Below are 20,041 nucleotides of genomic sequence, written 5' to 3'. Positions count from 1 at the left end.
GGTTTAGCAAATGACACTTAGCTGAAAAAATGCAGGATCAAGCAGCATACAGAAATCCTCAGTAAGCAAAGAAAGGAGTATCACCGGCAGTCACTGAGAGAAGTCTGCACGCTTATGTAGTCCCAGTCACTACCACCACTCCTCCAGTTATCTTCTGCAGCTGTTGGGTTAACATCATGTTGACCAGCACCACTACCAGCAGTATCCACCAGAGGATTTTTGAGCCTTGCCTCAAAAGTCGGATCAAGAGAGCTCACAACAGGAAAGATTAAGAAGAATAAGAAGCCATCCACAAATTCAGTTTAATCCATCAAGCCAGAAGGAGATTATGTATTCTGAAATCCTCTTTTTTTGTCATCAGATGGCAGAGCAGGGGCTCTTCAGTGTTTTCCTGTGGAAGAGACCGACAGATCAGATAAGGCTGTCAGGTCCACTATGGGCATTGTAGATCAAAAAGCCCCAAAATCTATAAAAGATATTATGCTTGGGGGTCTGGAACAGAGAAAACGAAGGACCTTCACTGTAAATTATAAAATATGGCTGTACTAGCTCAAAATGGTGCTTCTGCTCTACGTGAGAGGATCTGCAAGGAAGAATGGCAGAGGATCCCCAAATCCAGGTGTGAAAAACTTATTGCATCATTCCCAAGAAAACTCATGGCTGTACTAGCTCAAAATGGTGCTTCTGCTCGGAGTTTTCTTGGGAATGATGCAATAAGTTTTTCACACCTGGATTTGGGGATACTCTGCCATTCTTCCTTGCAGATCCTCTCATGGTCCTTCAGGTTGGATGGTGAACATTGGTGGTCTCTCAAGTCTCTCCAGAGATGCTCAATTAGGTTTCAGTCAGGGCTCTGGCTGTGGCAGTCAAGAATGGTCACAGAATTGTTTTGAAGCCACTGTAATAACGTGCAGGAGAGGTATATGTCACCACGGAGCAGGCAGACCAAAAGTAAAAGGGGAGGTTTATTTACAGGGGATAATACTGGTAAAACAAACAGTATAAAAGTGAATATGATGTGATAAGATTATATCAACAGCAGAGAGACTTATACGGGGTGCAAACAGTAGAAAAGTTATTTTCCTATGAGACAAACTTATCAGTCCTCAGGGGTCTTGATTGGAGGGATCACTCTTGCCCAACGATGGCACCAAGGCATGAGCTGTGCTTGCTGTCCTCTGTCTCTGGGTTCCTCGATGTAGTCCAGCTGGAGTATGAGGGGTTAACGCGAGAGCCAAAGGGGTATGAGACTGGCGGTATTCCCCTTTGCTCCAAGACCTTCTCTCTGATAAGGCAGCGGTTTTCTCCCACAGAGGTCAGGGGCTCTGCCTTATACAGTCTCTCTCTACAGGTCACTGTCCAGTCACTGAACGCCCCTTGGTCACAGGGGAGCGTCTCAGCACATAACCCGGTCTCTCTGCAGGGGAGCGTCTGGTTGAGATACGCAATCTCTCTGTGAGGCAAAGTCTCATCAAGGAGGGGAGTCAGCAGCCCTCCTGGCAGTGCAGTACCAGGCTTCTCATACTCACTGCCCACCGCCTGTGTCCGAGGTCTCTCTGACTCCAGCGGCTGTACCCATATCCTCTCCCCTCCTGCATCAGCGTCCTCTCTCCTCCGGTCTATGTGCTGCTCTGCAGAAAGCGCACGCAGTTTTCCCGCTCCAGTCCTCTAAAGCGTCCCCCGGGGAACCTAATACCCTGTTCAGGCACGGAGCTAGGAAGGCAACTCCCCCTCGGCTCCTTCAGTGCTTCACCCTATTACACCACTACTTTGTTATTTTAGCTGTCTGCTTAGGGTCATTGTCTTGTTGAATGGTGAACCTTCGGCCAAGTCCGAGGTCCAGAGCACTCTGGAAGAGATTTTCATCCAGGATATCTCTTTCTCTGTACTTGGCCACATTCATGTTTCCTTCAATTGCAACCAGACATCCTGTCCCTGCAGCTGAAAAACACCCCTATAGCATGATGCTGCCACCACCATGTTTCACTGTTGGGATTGTATTGTGCATGTGATGAGCAGTGGCTGGTTTTCTCCATACGTACTGCTTAGAATTATCACCAAAAAGTTCTATCTTTGTCTCATCAGAGAAGAGAATCTTATTTCTCATAGTCTGGGAGTCCTTCATGTGTTTTTGTGTTTTTTAGCAAACTCTATGCAGGCTTTCATATGTCTTGCACTGTGGAGATGCTTCCGTCGGGCCACTCTGCCATAAAGGCCTGACTGGAGGAGGGATGCAGTGATAGCTGACTTTGTGGAACTTTCTCCCATCTCCCTATTGCATCTGTGAAGCTTAGCCACAGTGATCTTGAGGTTCTTCTTTACATCTCTCACCAAGGCTCTTCTCCCACTATTGCTCAGTTTGGCTGGACGGCTAGGTCTATGAAGACTTCTGGTTGTCCCAAAATTCTTCCATTTAACCCTGCTGTTCTGTTCGCATTTGCTATACACTTGTACTGTTCCCTGATCAATATGACCCGACCTATTAATTCTGGATTTTTAGCTACTCTAATTGTTTTATTTGAATACTTTTTTCATTAAAATACTGCATGTGAACATGGTTGATCATAAACAAATGAAAAATTTAAATTCAATCTTAATTTATTTTTTTTCATAAAAAGGTTACACAGGCTTTTTGCAATTATCTTCGATTGTTGACATTCTGCACACAAATAACAAAGAAGCTTTACATTACTATTACTTAAACATGAAATGTAACTTTTTGAAAACAAATTTTATAAATCAACAAATGAAAAATCATAAAAACTTCAACCTTTTTAGAAAGAAAAAAGAAAAAACTGAACATGTTCATGCGTTTTTACACTGAACACAATAATAAGACACATGTCCTTTACACAGATATTTTGAACATCCAGCACATGTCAGATTAGTCTTATTGTCACAGGAAGATGGACAGAAGCTACATCTCTTCCTTTTTTGCTGGTAGCTGTGCTGCTGGAGGCCGTGGATGTGGAGTCTCTTTCTTGAGCATGCTGGACACTTTTTACAATGGCTGTTGCTCCATCACTTCTGGGGGTCACTTTTCTGCTCTCAATATATGGCCTCACCAGGGATTTTCCCAATTCCTCAAGAAATATTCTTCTTTTATGCAGCTTATTCCGGTTCCAATCGGGGTCGATTTCTACCCATAAGACAAATGCATTGTATGCAGAAACGTCCAGTATGTTATAAAATAAAATCATTGGCCACCAATTGGTTTTGCGTTTGCATGTATATGTTGATATTGTTTGGTCTAAAGTATCAACTGCTCCCTTTGTGGCATTATAATCCAAAATAATGTCAGGCTTTCTGTCTTCTCTATCGCTTACGGCATAGTCATGGTGCATTGTGCTCATTAGAATTACCTGTTTGGTTTTTTTTGGAACATAAGAAACAACAATTGTATTTCCAGAAAAATAAAAAGTAGAACTGTACACCTCTCTCTTGCTAAGGATACCTTGCGGTAGTTCAGGTTTGTTTTTTCTCATAGTACCCAGCATGGTAAGTTGCTTTTTCTTCAACATCTGGCCTAGTTGATAGGATGTAAAAAAGTTGTCATATGTGACATTTTGTCCTTTTAGTCCATGAGTCAAATCGAGAACAACACGCATACCCTGATTTTTTTCAGGTCTTTCATCAGGGGTTTTTCCTGTATACACTTGAACATTTAGAGCATATGAACTTTGCTGTTGCAAAGTGTCCAGATCTTGATGCCATATTTTGCTGGCTTACTTGGTATATATTGTCTGAATGGGCACCTACCTCGGAATGCCACCAGTTGCTCATCAACAGTTACAGTTTCACCACTATTATACAATTTTGGTAGAATCTCTACCCATTGATTCCAAACATTTCTAATAGGGGCTAGTTTATCTTTAGCTCTTCTTTCCATTCTGTTTTAGAATCAAACCGCAGTACTCTAGAAATTTCATGAAACCTTTCTCCTCTCTCACAAACAGACTAGATAATGACTTTCTTACTGATAAGAACAGTGAAACCACCACCATTTTGAGATGAAGTACACATACAAAAACATAACTTTTGCAGTCAGAAATAATCAGAGACCTGTAGAACAGTATAAAATGCTATCGGGTCATATTGACCCGAACAGTACAAGTGTAACAATCAGCGTGTAGCAAAAAGTAAACAAACAAAAAAAAAAAATATAGAGCTCCACAAATGAGAAGTCAAGGAACCACTAGTTTCAAATCCTCATTAAAAAAAATCTGCAGGGTCTCAAAAATCATTTTGGGTCATATTGACCCGAACAGTACAGCAGGGTTAAGGATTATGGAGTCCATTGTGCTCTTAGGAACCTTGAGTACTGCAGAAATTGTTTTGCAACCTTGGCCAGATCTGTGCCTTGCCACAATTCTGTCTCTGAGCTTCTTGGCCAGTTCCTTTGACCTCATGATTCTCATTTGGTCTGACATGCACTGTGAGCTGTGAGGTCTGATATAGACAGGTGTGTGCCTTTACAAATCAAACCCTATCAGTTTAATTAAACACAGCTGGACTCCAATGAAGGAGTAGAACTATCTCAAGGAGGATCACAAGGAATTGGACAGCATGTGACTTAAATATGAGTGGCTGAGCAAAGGGTCTGAATACTTATGACTATGTTATTTTTCAGTATTTCTTTTTTAATAAATTTGCACAAATTTCTACATTTCTGTTTTTTTTCAGTCAAGATGGGGTGCAGAGTGTACAATAATGAGAAAAAAAATGAACTTTTTTAAATTTACCAAATGGCTGCAATGAAACAAAGAGTGAAAAATTTAAAAGGGGTCTGAACACTTTCCATACCCACTGTATAAACTAAAATGACCGCTGATGGAGCATCGAAAAGCTTCTTTTCTGATGGAGAAGCTGATGGACCGGTCTTCTGGTCAGATGCTGCTCTCATCCGCAGTCATTTTATTTTATAAATAAGAAAAGAGAACTCTAAGTAATAAAAAAGAGCACTGTGAATAACAAAAATAATGAGAATGGGACGGTGCTATATATAACAAGACATGATACTATGTAATAATACGACCGCACTGTACATAACAGAGGACACTACATAATAAGGGACCGCCCCATACATAACTAGAGAGAAAGATACGTAATAAGGGACACCCTTCCACTAATAATGTCCCCCATACTGGGCCCCTTTCTGGGATAATGTCTCCCAACCTGGCTCCTTCTTGGTATAATGTACCCCCATCCTGATCTCCTTCCAGGTATAATGTGCACCATCCTGGTATAATGTGCCCCAACCTGGTATTTATGTCCTTCATCCTGGTATACATGTTCCCGATCCTCGTATATATGTCCCCCATCCATATATACATGTGCCCCATCCTGGTCTATACTGTATATCCCCCAGCTTGGTATAATGTGCCTCACCTAGCTATGTATGTGCCCCATCCTCGTCTATATGTCTCACATCCTGTTATAATATGCTCTGTTATGTAATACATTAAAAACAAATGATACTACTCACCTTCCCCATGCTCTCATGCTGTGTGGGAGAAAACAGCTGACTTCAGCATCCCTGTCAACATCACTGCCAACGCGTCCCCAGTCACGGGCATGCCGACGTCAGCTGTCAGCCTCTGATTTTCCGGTGTCAAATACAGAATGCAGGGAACCTGCAGGTTCCTTGTGCTGCAATATATTTCAGCTGAATGTGGGTCCTCAGACTCACATCCAGCTGAAGTGATCACGGATAGCGTCATGAAAATGGTGCCGACGTAGATCGACCTCTGGTGGTCATTGAGCCAAGATCTTATTCTGCTCATGTGCCGCCTCCTGGTGCCATTTTCCTGAAGACCACCATCAACTGAATCTGTGAGAGCGTCGCCCACAGCCAGGATGGCGCCACCTCAAAATGTAAATGACGAAGATGATTAATACAACAGAGGCAGCCAAGGGGCCATGGCTGAGCCCTCTGATCTGAAGCCCTACCCACAGTCCCACCTCGATGCATGAAGATATGAGGAAACCGAAATTTATAATGATGATTTAACAAAAAATAGGCTGAAGATTTTTACACTAAAGGTATGTATTAAATCAGTATGACGTGCCATTCTGCCCATACCTTTAGTTTAACATTGATATTCCTGCTGACAGGTTCTATTGAACTCCACACACATTTCAATAACTAAGCCAACCTCGTTCTGTATCTATATATAGGCAATAAAAACTAAGAGAACAGGCCATCCTCATTTCACGTAGAAATAATAATGTGCCAACTTAGGAAACGCTATCAAATAAACTAATTATAGTTTACCAAGTGGACTGCCCCTTTAATTACAAATCTTTTAGTAAATTATTTTATATGGTCAAACATGGTATAAAATAACAGGTACTGCTTTTTTATGTGCAAGTTGTGACTATGCCCCCCTAACATAAAAATACTGTATATAAACCCAAATCAAGGGTCACCAGAACAGCAATGAGGTTATCAGCTTTGATATAGGCCCCATGGGACAACGGAGCTTCAGTAGAATTCTGGAAATAAAAAGATTAACAATAAAGTAATGAAATCAGTTGCTCTCCTATGATATTATTGACGCTGGCTCATGAGACTTGCTGCTGGATCATGACCAGCATTTTATGAGAATTATAGCTGCAATTTATGTGATCCACATACACAATCAGCACAAACGCAGAAAAGATTATTTAAGGCTTGTTACAATTATTGTACCCATGGATCTGACAACAAGTACATCTAGAAAGAATATTCTTATGTGCATGTTCCAATATAAATTTGCTCTGAAATTGTATGAGGGAAATATATTCTGAATAATTAGGATTGAGAAGCTGCAATATGTAGGGAAGCAAGAATGGAAAAAAATGCTGTAAAATCTATGTGATTTATGGAATGATAGAAAAGATTCATGAGATGTCATATTCTTGTACAATACCATCTGGCCACAGGCAGGTAGCTATAGAAATGTAGAGGTAGCCGTCCCACCCAGACCCTAATGCCTGAGTTAGGTTAAAAGCATCTCTAACACATGATAAGAGCAATTCAGTATTACAAATGGCACATTGTATGTGGGGGCTCTATAGATCTCGCATTGGGGCACAAGAGTTTAAATTAAGCCTGTGTGGGATGATTTCCACTCTCCATTATGTAGCTGTTGATTTTGGCTTCTATTGACAAAGGAAACCAAAGCATAGACTTTAAGACCATGATGTTACAAATGGTTCCTACGGGGTTCACATTAATGAAGTGGCCTGGAGATCCGTATTCCAGCTAGAATACCTTTTATTGAGTCAAGTAATCTTTACTAAATTGGTTAGCCATTTGTAATGCCGGATGAACTGATTGCTTTATTATATTGTCACAGATTTTTATGACCACTAAACAATCTAAGCTCGGCATTGTTCCAGCATTTGTGATTTTAATTTATCTAAGCTCCCAGTATCCTGGTTGATCTGATCTCTATATCTGTCGGCTTGGAAAAAGCTGGCAAGTGACTTGGTGATTGCAGAGTCTCTTAAATGAGACAGCATCACTTGACAGTGACATCATGTAGTTTATTACACTTCTGTCTCCCATTTCAGAGGCTATATTGCGCTCAATAAGCACTAAGCAGTGAACAGAAGCATCGCCACTGCTGAAGCTTCTGTTGGACCTGGTAATCACATAACAGAGCTGCTTGGTATTAACAAAACCAGATCAGCTCAGCTACAACTTTTTGCTATTATGAAGATCTCTTTTCCCCTTTAACTGGAGCATCTATGGATGCCCAAGTTACAGTGGAAAAAAATAACTATTGAGGAAAATATGTTCTCTAGACACCTTTTATGAGTATATAAAACATCTGCAAAATATTTTTAAACGTAATAGAAAATAAAAAGTCCCCACCCAACAAAAATACATTTTATTTCATATAAAATATATTTTATTACGTACATATAGCAAAAAAAAAGCTACACACTAGGTATTCACATGATCATAACCTAGAGAGCTCATTCAAGAGCTTATTTGGTGAGAAACATGAACAGTAGAAAAAATCTAAACAAAGACTCTAAGCACAAATTAGTTTGTTTTAATATAATAGGAAATTATTTAATACAAAATAAATTGCTATTTAATATAACAAAAAATTATATGAATTTCACAGTGACTTACAGAATATGTGCCCCATACATGTGCTGTCACCCATAAAGAATAGAAATTTCTTCAGTTTCTTGTATCTTGTGTTTGTAGGCATTTTTTTCTATGGTTGATCACCTGTCGTGGACTTTGGGATTTCAAGAAGTCAACTAGAGTTGTATCTAGAAGTTCCTTCGGAACTAATATAAAATCTGTAACAAGATAGCATTAAAGAGAATCTGTCACCAAGTTTTTGCCACCTAATTTGAAAGATAATGTGGAGACAGAGACCGTGATTCCAGCAATGTGTCACTTACCGGGTTGCTTGCTATATTTTTTATATATTAAAGTGAACTTTTCAGGTCCCCCATGCCCTCCAACCCAGCAGCATTCATTTATTTATGAATAAATTCCCATCCTATCCCTGTATAACGCTTTTCTGTACAAATAAGGTATAAAACAAGTATTTTTATTGTCCCCGTTGGCTAAGCTTTTGAGGCCTTTGACTAGTCGATGGGGTGTTAGTTGCCTAGACTGTGCAGAAAGACTTGGCACACATGAGTGGATTCCAATGCAGAAAGATAATTTAATAGAGTACAGTACATACATACAGACATTTCGGTCTAAAACCTTCATCAATGTACAAAGTGCTGTACTGTGAGCTCTTAGTGATTGGGTCTAGAGTCAGACCAATTGATGAGGAGGCACCTGGGCTGTCTCTCGTAGCTGGGTGAGCGTTAAGTGTAGCGGGTGGACGCGGTATCCGCCGTGAATCTGTGGATACCGCGTCTACCCGCTACACTTAACGCTCAATTAGCTACGAGAGAAGGCCCAGGTGCCTCCTCATCAATTGGTCTGACTCTAGACCCAATCACTAAGAGCTCACAGTACAACACTTTGTACATTGATGAAGGTTTTAGACCGAAATGTCTGTATGTATGTACTCTATTAAATTATCTTTCTGCATCGGAATCCACTCGTGTGTGCCAAGTCTTTATGCATAGAAGTACACGGATTGGGATCCTACTTGTGCACCACTACCTGGGTTGTGCCAATGAAAAGAACAAAACAAGGAGGGCACCGCTGACTATCGTATGAAAGAAAAGGGTTCACCCAGAGCATGTCAAATAGTGACATAAACCAAGAAAAAGAGACTTGCCCATGAAAAGGGGAACACCACTAATAGAATATAATACACACAATTATTTTTATTGAACAAAGATAGCACACACATGGAACAACACTAGACCCATAAAAACAATTAAAACATGCAAAAATGCACATTAGTCATGTCATATGGTTATGATACAATGACCCTCCCACATCCAGAATCCTCTAAAATGGAAATACATCAATTTGAACAGTATGGTTTGCACACTCTCAATGTGCATGCAGGCATAGATGAACTATAATGCCATTATATTCGGCACAGTATAATAAGACAATTTACAGCACCAAGGTAGACAGTTTTTAAAGCACTTAAACCTATATATAAAAGCTTATACACATTTTAAGCAATGCTGTTGGAAATAATCTCCATGGGTATCTAATACAGAGTTCAAAAAAATGAGATACTCAATGTGACCAAAATGTATGCAAGCAAATCTATATATCTATATCTGCAGCAGTCACCATATATTACCCAGATATAACGCAGGAACCAGGAGCAAAATCAATCAAAGCTCCGGAGATATAAAAGTGCATCAGAAATGAAGTGCATGGTGCAGGTGTGGAGTGGAATAGTGGGGGGAGCAAGGTCCCACGCGTATAGCCACAGCCCTGGTGGCTTTCTCAAGGGAGGATGAAGCACCACTACCTGGGTTGTGCCACCGGTTTTGTTCTTTCAAGTTGCCTAGACTAGTCAGGCCTCTATCCATGTTATCACGCCCCTGCAAATCTCACACACGCGTGCTGCACGTTTCGTCAGCCTCACTGCACCTCTGCAGCCGGGTGTACGCTTCCCAGCTTCAGAGACACACTGAGCATGGCTGGAACTCATCCTCTGAACTTCGGGCCATGCGCAGTGCGCCTCTGAAGCTGGGTGTACGGTTCTCTGGCTTCAGAGCCGTGCACTGTGCATGTCTGGAAGTTTAGAAGATAGTCTCCAGTCATGTGCAGTGTGTGCCTCTAAAATCGGGAAGTGTACACCTTAGAGACGCAGTGACGCTGCTCTAATGAGCAGAGAGCATGCCTGAGATTTGCATGGCCTAGCAATGACATCAGCTCCTTCAAATAAAGTTATCACACCCCACAGGGACTTGATAACAAGGAAAGAGGGCTGACTAGTCTGGGGCAACTAGCGCCCCATCTACTATTCAAAGCCCTCATTATCATAGCAAATGGGGCAATATTCCCCACTAGCAGCAGATTATCACTAGAGACTAGTAAACCTGCTGCTGTGTAGTCCTTCATATTCATGAGCTCTGAATAACCCTGCCCCCACAACTCATTGGTTGCTTTTTGTCTATGCACAGCGTACACTGAAAGCTGCCATAAATGGTGTGGGCGGGGCTATACAGAGACCTGTTAGATCTGCTGCAGATAAATCAATGATTTTATCCAAACTTAAGCAAGCAGCTAGGAAAGTGATACATCGCTGGAATCAGGGTCTCTACCATTACATCATGCTGTTTTCAGATGGGGTAACAAAACAGACAGATTCCTGTAACAGCAGAATAACATCATCTACATATTAGTTTAGATTTTTGAGAAGATCCTACAAAGCCTACACCAAGGATCGAATAGGAGTATACAAAAAGTTCACTACTGGGATGGGCATTGTCTCACTCACAGATGTCTATATATTATCAATGCTGTGGAGTGGGACATCAATCAACCTAGAGGAGTGTTTTATTTTACCTGTATTTAGAACAGGAATCATGCTGCACTTTCTCAGCTATTTTCCTCCATTAAGATTGACTTTTGTGATAAGGCACACCACACACATTCTGCTCAGCAGTAGGGATGTAAAAATATAATTTAACGTAACACTACCACAGTGCTCTCACTTTATAGCACCTGCTCTGAAGAGAGGAATAAAGCTGTGCTCTCGGAAGAGTCGCATTATATAGAGAGTCATTTTATAGACAGTTTGGTTATACATGAGCCACAATGGTATAAAGCAGATGGAGATCGCCAGTGTGACACATTTTGAGCATGGCTATATCTATATCTCTGAACAATAAAGAATATTTAGGAGAAATTCTACACTCGTGCTCTAGAATACTAATGTGACTGCAATAATCACTCAAAATGACAGCAGTCAGCAAGTTTACAGACTGATTTCTATGAAGGTTTCCAGTTATGTAGTGTGAAAGCTTAAACTGTGCGAAATTGGCAAACTCTGCAAAACGTAGGAATATTTCTAAGGACGTTAAAAGCAATGAAACGTCTGGAATATTCAGTACAACACTTTCATTATGGTTACATAACTTGTAAAAAGACCTCAGTCCATCATGTCCAACCTTTCTCCACCAATTATACATTTTTCACTAAATTAACTATAACCCACAATGTTATGTGTACCGAGGAAATCAGCCAGCCCTTTTTTTGGTGTCAATGGAATTTGTACGGTACTGAAATATTGAAAGTCTTGATTATCTAATGGGAAGGTAAAAGTAGTGGACATAAAGGGACATAACCTTTAAGGCCCCGTTACACGCAACGATATTGTGAATGATATTGTTGCAACGTCACCTGTTTGGTGAGGTTCCTGCGATGTCGAAACGACAGTCGGCTGATCGTTAATCGTTGCCTAATAGTCTGGGCCATAAATCTATCGTTGGTCTCCCGCTGGGCAGCAGACATTGCTGCCTGTGACAGCGAGAGACCAACGATCAGCGAGCTCCCAGCGCCATACAGCAGACGCTGGGAGCTGGTATCCAGGGTAAACAGCGGGTAACCAAGCGCCGCACGGTTACCATGAATACCAGCGTGCTCGCTGGTCCCGATCGCTGTTGAGTCTGCCTATGTGACAGCTCACCAGCGATCAGCTAACTATGTCCCAGCGATCCCATCCACGTCGGATCGTAGGTGGGATCGCTGGGACATTGAAGCGTGTAACAGGGCCAATAGGAATGGAAAAAAAGGAAATGCGTCACGTTTCAGTCTTTGTTTAATTAATTAGATCTTAAGACATAGATGGTAAATTAGGTTTGGTCTTCTTTCCATGGTAGAGCTATGTATGTTAATATATAAAACCTTTACTGGGGGTGACCACATTGGTGACACCTACTACCTTTCTGTACATTCTATATACTTGGTACAGCAGAGTGTCTGCACTTTATTTAAAATCAATTCATAGAAAACAGCATAAAATATTTAAGCCTTTAAAGTCCTCCAGACACATCCTGACTTTCCCCGGATAGATGATGTCAGGGTGAGAAAAGGAAGTTTAAATATAAACACTCTACCTTTTTATTCAAATTACTGTTCAAAGCCAAAGAGGAATAATAGTTGTTGGCCACATATTTGACCAAGAATTATCTAAGGTTTTAGGGGTCCATATTTATATGTATACATGTGTCAGACTTGTGTGCAAGGACACCATCACTAGCATTGACTTTGGGGTCCCACTGTTCAGTTACATTCATATATTTATAAACCCTCTTTCACAAACTTATATAATAAACTGAACAGTTTGTTAAATGAATAATAAGATTCTACCTTTGTCAACACATAGTGAATCAAGTGCTTTGTGTCAATTATTGCTCTCATGTAGTGGAGAAGGGGGCCCACCCATGCACAGAAGCCCACCAGAAAATTCACCTGTTCCTCTGTGGGCCAGGCAGACCTTATTTGTGTGTATGTGTGTATATATATATATATATATATATAGTGTGTGAAACAAGGGAAAAAGCAGCATATATACCAAATCTCAAAAATAGTCCTCAAGATGAAAGCAGCACACCAAAAGAAATCCAGTCAAAGTACTATTTGTTAGCCCATCTGGCTAGTTGCCCATACAGCGACGTTTCGATCCTGGGAGTTGTGGACCTTTCTCAAGCGGCTGGGGACTATATATATACACACACACACATATATATATATATATATATATATATATATATATATATATATATATCAATTTTGCAAGTCTTTCCACCTACAAAGAATGGAGACATCTATAATTTTTATTGTAAGAGAGACAGGATCTAAAAAAGACCCAGGAAAATAACATTGTATGATTTTCAAGTAATTATTATAAATTTTATTATATGAAATAAGCATTTGATCATCTACCAACCAGCAAGAATTCTGGCTCTCACAGACCTGTCAGTTTTTCTTTAAGAAGACCTCCTACTCTGCACTCATATCCTGTATTAATTTCACCTCTTTGAGCTAATTACCTGTATAAAAGACACCTGTCCACACACTCAATCAATCACACTCCAAGCTCTCCACCATGGCCAAGACCAAAGAGCTGCCTACGGACACCAGGGACAAAACTGTATACCTGCACAAGGATGGAAGTAGTTACAAGACAATAGGCAAGCAGCTTGGTGAGACGGCAACTACTTTTGGCACTATTAGAAAATGGTAGAAACACAAGATGTCTGTCATTCTTCCTTGGTCTGGGGCTCCATGCAAGATCTCGCCTCGTGAGATAAGGATGATTTTGAGAAAGGTGACAAATCAGTCCTGAACAACATGGAAGGGAGGACCTGGTCAATGACCTGAACAGAATTTGGGACCACAGTCTCAAATATTACCGTTAGTAACACACTACACTGTCATGGATTAAAATCTTGCAAGGTCCTTCTGCTCACACCAGCACATCTCCAGGTCCATTTGAAGTTCACCAATTACCATCGGGATGATCCTGAGGAGACATAGGAGAAAGTCATGAGGTCAAATGAGTCCAAAATATAAATTTTTGGTGTCAACTCCACTCGCCGTGTTTGGAGGAAGAAGAAAGATGAGTACAACGACAAGAACACCATCCCATGAACCGTGAAGCATGGTGGACGAAACCTCATACTTTGGGGGTGCCTTTCTGCAAAGGGGACAAGGCAACTGCACCGTATTGAAGAGAGGAAGGATGGGATCATATATCACAAGATTTTGGCCAACAACCTCCTTCCCACAGTAAGAGCATTAAAGAGGGGTTGTGGCTTCCAGCATGACAATGACCCGAAACACACAGCCATGGTAGAAATACGCGAGAAATCCACATGCGTAATTCCCGCGGATTTCCCACGAAAATTTAGCGTTTTGCAAGCGTAATTAGCTTGCAGAATGCTAGCGTTTTCCAAGCGATCTGTAGCATCGCTTAGAAAACTGATTGACAGGTTGGTCACACTCGTCAAGCATAGTGTTTGACAAGTGTGAGCAACTTTTTACTATGAGGCTGCCTATGCAGCATCAATAGTAAAAAGATATAAAGTTTAAAATAATAGCAAAAAAAAATCGTGTTAGTCTCACCTTCCGGCGTCCCACGCAGCGTCCCCAGGCCTCAGCGGTGTTCTCGGCATCTTCCAGTCTCAGCGATGCCTTGCGACAATGACCTTTGATGATGTAGCGGTCTCACGAGACCGCTACGTCATCTAAGGTCATTGTCGCAAGGCATCGCTGGGACCGGAAGATGCCGGGAGCGTGGCGGACAGGGGGAATGCTGCGTGGGACGCCGGAAGGTGAGAATAACACGATTTTTTATTTTAATTCTATTTTTTACAGGGATATGGTACCCAGGGCCTGGATGACAGTCTCCTCTCCTCCAGACCGTGGGTACCATCTGCACATTTTCCGCTTACTTTGCGCATGGTGGCCATAGCCATATGCGGAAAGTAAGCGGAACAATGCATTCCTATGTGTGCGGAATTCCCGCGATTACGCACAAAGAATGAGCCTGCTGCGTATTTTTCCATGATGCGATTCGGCCGCGGAAAAATACGCAGCATTAGCACAGCATGTGCGGAATACCATTGAATACAATGGGTTGCTTATTTTATGCATTTTTGCGGCGAAAAAACGCGGCAAACACGCATAAAATCCACGGGAATTCCGGACGTGTGCACACAGCCTAAAGTCCCAGAGTGGCCTAGCCAGTCTCCAAAGCTGACCCAATAGATAATCTTTGGAAATCTGTATGGAGGAGGGGGTCAAAATCCCTGCTGCAGTGTGTGCAAACTTGGGCAAGAACTACAGGAAACGTCTGACCTTTATAATTGTAAACAAAGGTTTCAGTGCCAAATATTAAGTTCTGTTTTTCTATTGTGTCAAATACTTATTGCATGCAATACAATGCAAATTAATTATATACAAATGTTATTATGTGATTCTATGGATTTTTTAAGAATTTGTATCTCACAGGTGAAGTATAAAAACGATAAATGACAGACAGCTACATTCTTTGTAGGTGGGAAAAATTGCAAAATCGGCAGTGTATCAAATACTTATTTTCCCCACTGTATACGAGAGAATTGTATACATAATATGTTTGAACTGTTCATGTTCTTCTACTTTTACTAATTTTATTTTCCTCATTTATATTTTTCTTTTGTACAGTATCTTGAATATTGAAAGTGTCTAAAACTCAAAATAAATGTAGTGCCAAGCATGTGTAACAATTTTATTGCACAAAATATGCTATTTTGCATAGTGAATTTCCCCAAAATTATTGGCATTCCTGAAAAGCACAAGCCACAAATTTAATAAAACAAACACTTGGCAGGAAAAAAAAATGTACAAGATTGCCATGACGTGATTAGTGGCACTCTTTGTCCAGTTTGAAGCAATAGGACAAAATTAGACTAACCTTTAATTTGCTACAAGTTAGATGACTCACCTGTCCTCACATTTTATATGCAGCTATGACTTTAAGTAGCCTATATTAATGAGCACTTGTTAAAAATAGCAAAGACAAGAGTTATCTGAACAGACCAGAAGCGCTATTATCACCAAGCACAAGCAGTCTAAATGGAACAAGACTATCTCCAAAGACTTTGGTTTCCCCTTCAATAGTTAGTTATCAAGACGTTTTCTACTCAAGGAACAATAAAGAACCCTCTAGGTTGTGGTGTAAAGAGAAAAAATAATGACAGTATGATATATACGAAAACTGCATCAAAATGTGACAAAGAAACTGGATGTAACATCTAACAAACTTCAAGCTGAGGAGTCATGTACAATCAGTAGCAATAGTTTCAACATTTATCATATGTAGCACACTGAACAAAATAGGACAACAAGGGCAAAGGCCAAAGAGGACCCCACTACTCAAGAGCCGAAACAACAGCAACTACACTTTGCTAAAAATTAAATAGACAAACCACATTTTTGGGTTAAAACACTAAAAAAAATAACAAAAACAAACTAATGCTCTTTGCCAATGCATAGCAGAGTTGCATTTATTGATTTCTAAATGAAGCCTATAAAGAAAAGTTCACCCTACCTTCAGTAAAACATGGTGGAGGATCCATGTTGTGTGACTGTAGGATTTTAATGTGTTACAAAAATATTGAAATCAGTGGATTATCAGAGCATTTTAGATCAAAATATGCTCCACAGTAAATGAAAACTAAGTTTGAAAGGAGTCCTACAGCAAAATAAGAAGTTAAGCACACATTTATATGAACCATCCATATATTTGATTCTCTAAATATTTAAAATAAGAGTGCAAATATTGTTGACCATAATTGTATTATCTTTCACTTTGTTGTAAATGGTTTGGCTGATTTAATTTAACCTTGCTATTAAATGTGAATCCCCGCCTGTCATTCTCAATATACTTGTAATGGTTTATTTTGCAGCTGCTTCTTATGCTGTAACTGTTTTTGTCTCTAATGTGGAGGAGCAGAAAGATAAATTACATATTGGTATTTGTTTACATGGGAAACATGGAGACACAGGACACAGATATATAAAATGGCAGCATGTGATGAATGGAAATGATAATGAGGTAAGGCTTAACAAATCTGACCTGCAGTTATATCAAATTACCATTATTTGAGGCAGCTTGTTGCATTTGACACATTGACTTTAACGCCGTCATGACATGCGCCGTAAATGTACTGATCATGTCGTGTCCCTCCCTTTGTTGTGGGCTCCGGCGCTGAGCTCACATCTTTCCTGGCACATGTCAGCTGTTCAAAACAGCTGAAATGTGCCCCTAACAGCCTCAATCCATCCGCGGCTGTTAACCCATTAAATGACAGCGGCATTTAATATGATCATGCCAGAAGCGCATCATTAATTCCACCCATCACATGACAGCGAGTCGCTGATGGGTTGGCATTCCGGGGTCTGCAGGAGACTCCTGTGGTTATCATTGCCGGATTGCAATGATCACGGCCTGTGTGTAGCAGAGGCGATCAGGCAACTGCAGCTTCTAGTCTCCCGTGGAGACTATTGAAGCAAGCAAGAAGTGAAAGTGTTTTTAAAAATATTTCAGAATACAAAAAATATAAAAGTTCACATCACCTCCCATTCACCCATTCAAAATAAAACAATTTATAAAAAAAATACTCATATTTGGTATCGCAGTGTTCAGAATCTCCCGATCTATCAAATGATAAAAAGATCGGAAAACGGCGTAGCAAAAATAAGTAAAAACGCCAGAACTACGTGTTTTTGGTCGCTGCAATATTTCATTAAAATGCAATAATGGGTAATCAAAAAAATTGTATCCACACCAAAATGATATCCTCAAAAACGGTAGTTTGGCACACAAATAAGCCCTCATCCAGTCCCAGATCACAAAAGATGAAGACGCTACTGGTCTTGAAAAATGACACAATTTGTTGTTGTTTTTTTTAACAATTTTTTTTTTTCACCATTTAAATAAAAAAAAAAAACATCTATACATGTTTGGTAACTATGAAAACGTAATGACCTGAAGAATCATAATGGCAGGTCAATTTTAGCATTTGATAACATGGTGAAAAAAAAAAATCTAAAAACAGTTGTGGAATTGCACTTTTTTGCAATTTCACCACACTTGGAAAAAGGGTTGTGGTGTAAAGGGGTTAAAGGGTTTATGCAGGAATATTTTTTCATCATGGACCTCAAAACAGGCAGGCAGTTGCATGTCTGATGAAGGGACCTGAGTAGTATCAAAAGCTTGCAATTTGTTACCATCTTTCCTGTAAGGGCAGAGACACACGTCCGAGAATCGGATGGTAAAACTTGCCCTGGCCGGGACCTCTCCTGACCGGAGCATGACAGCGTGATGGATTACTATGCAGCTGTCAAGTTCAGGTCAGGAGAGGTGCCGGCCAGGGCAAGTTTTACGATCCGATTCTCGGACAAAAAATTAGTGTCTCTGCCCTTAGCCATTAAAAGGTATCAACCACTGAGGACTCTCAAATTTTAATATTTTTCATGGGAGACGCACATTTTACTATTTGAAGTCAGTATGAAGAATAATTTTTATTAGTGACCTGTCCTATATTGATACTTGTCACTGAAGCTTTGTCGCAACCAGTGTTTGTTTTTAGCTTGTATATCACACAAGATTTTCTCAGAGCAGGATGAGAACATCTCATGGTGTGCGACACTGTGAGAGTGGATGTGTGACAAATGCATTACATTCAATTACTTCCATCTATAGGTGGACTTAATTAAAATGTTGTGATGTGAGCGAGACATGCACATGTTCCTCTTGATATTTAGGCCTTCACAATAAACAGACTGCTGTTTCTTCACAGTCATTTACAGCTGTATTAGATGCGGTTGAACTCGGGGAAGTACATCAGGCTGACATTTCAATGAGCAGCAGCAATGGTACGTTTCACTTAATTTTCATGTAAAGTACAAAATAAATTGCCACTATTAAGTATGTCTTTAGGAAATAAAGCTGTTATCTGCGCTGCCGCATTGTTTAAAGAAAAATATCTCTGTTAAAATCTATACAGATTGCAAGCTGTATATCAAAAGGATTCATGTCAAGGAATCTTCAAAGAGCAAGATCTACGTATTTAATGTGGACGAGTAAGTTCCATCTTTAAACATTTAGAGAGTCACCGAAACCTCATATTGTATCAGAAATTTTGAAAATGATGTTTGAAATTATTTAGATAACTTTCCATTCTACGCATCTATGAAAATCACCGCTGCACCGATAGAGAAGAGAGAGGGGCAATTTGAAAGATGGCTTCTTGTCCTGACAGCTGGGTAGTTCTGTGTATGAGTATATGAGTATGTGTGTGTTTCTGTTGGGAGTGTGTTTTTATGTGTGTGTGAGTTTGTAGGAGCATGTGTTCCTATGAGTATGTGTGAGTGTGTGTGTTATTCTGTGTATAAGTGTGTTTGTGTTTGAGTCTGTGTGTGAGTTTCTATGTGTATGAGTATGTGTTTCTATGTGTGTGAGAGATTTTATATGTGTTTCTATGTGTGTGTGTTTTTGTGTGAGTTTCTATGCGTTTATGTATTTCTATGCGTGCTTCTATGTGTGTGCTTGTTTCTATGTATGGGTGTGTTTCTATATGTATGTGTTTCTTTCTATGTGTGTGTGAGTGTTTCTAAGTGTGTATTTTGTATATGTGTTTCTGTGTATGATTATGTGTGTATGTGAGATTTTATGTGTGAGTTTGTGTGTGTGTGTGCGCATTTCTATGTGTATTTTTGTGTATGTGTTTCTGTGTAAGTGTGTGTTTCCATGTGTGTGTGTGTTTCCATGTGTGTGTGTTTGTTTCTGTGTGTGAGTATCTATGAGTGTGTGTGTGCTTTTCTATGTATGTGTGTATTTCTATGTGTATGTGAGTGTTTCTATGAGTGGTTTTGTGTATGTGTTTCTGTGTTTGAGTATGTGTGTGTATGTGAGATTTTATGTGTGAGTGTTTCTTTGTGTGTGTTTCTTATGTGTGTTTGTTTCTATGTGTGTGTGTATTTCTATGTGTGTGTTTTTCTGTATGTGTGTGTTTCTATTTCTATATGTATGTGTGTTCCTATGTATGTGTGTGTTTCTATATATGCGTGTTTGTTTCTGTGTGTGTGTGTGCGTTTTTATGT

The 20,041-nt window shown here is 40.1% G+C and overlaps 1 protein-coding gene across 1 annotated transcript in view; it reads left to right on the top strand.

Moving 5' to 3' along the window:
* Nucleotides 1-20,041, top strand: part of RP1 (RP1 axonemal microtubule associated) — a 742,035-nt gene that overhangs the window by 674,953 nt on the left and 47,041 nt on the right. The window contains exons 52-54 of the mRNA XM_073583994.1: nucleotides 16,843-16,991; nucleotides 18,739-18,814; nucleotides 18,946-19,021. Of these exons, the coding sequence (XP_073440095.1) occupies nucleotides 16,843-16,991; nucleotides 18,739-18,814; nucleotides 18,946-19,021 (301 nt within the window). The remainder of the gene's footprint in view (nucleotides 1-16,842; nucleotides 16,992-18,738; nucleotides 18,815-18,945; nucleotides 19,022-20,041) is intronic.

The sequence above is a fragment of the Dendrobates tinctorius genome, unplaced genomic scaffold (assembly GCF_039654945.1).
Source record: "Dendrobates tinctorius isolate UK_male_01 unplaced genomic scaffold, ASM3965494v1 ptg000082l, whole genome shotgun sequence".
Lineage (NCBI taxonomy): Eukaryota > Metazoa > Chordata > Amphibia > Anura > Dendrobatidae > Dendrobates > Dendrobates tinctorius.
The sequence above is the reverse complement of the archived record's forward strand: the minus strand, read 5'-3'. Positions and strand labels throughout refer to the sequence as shown.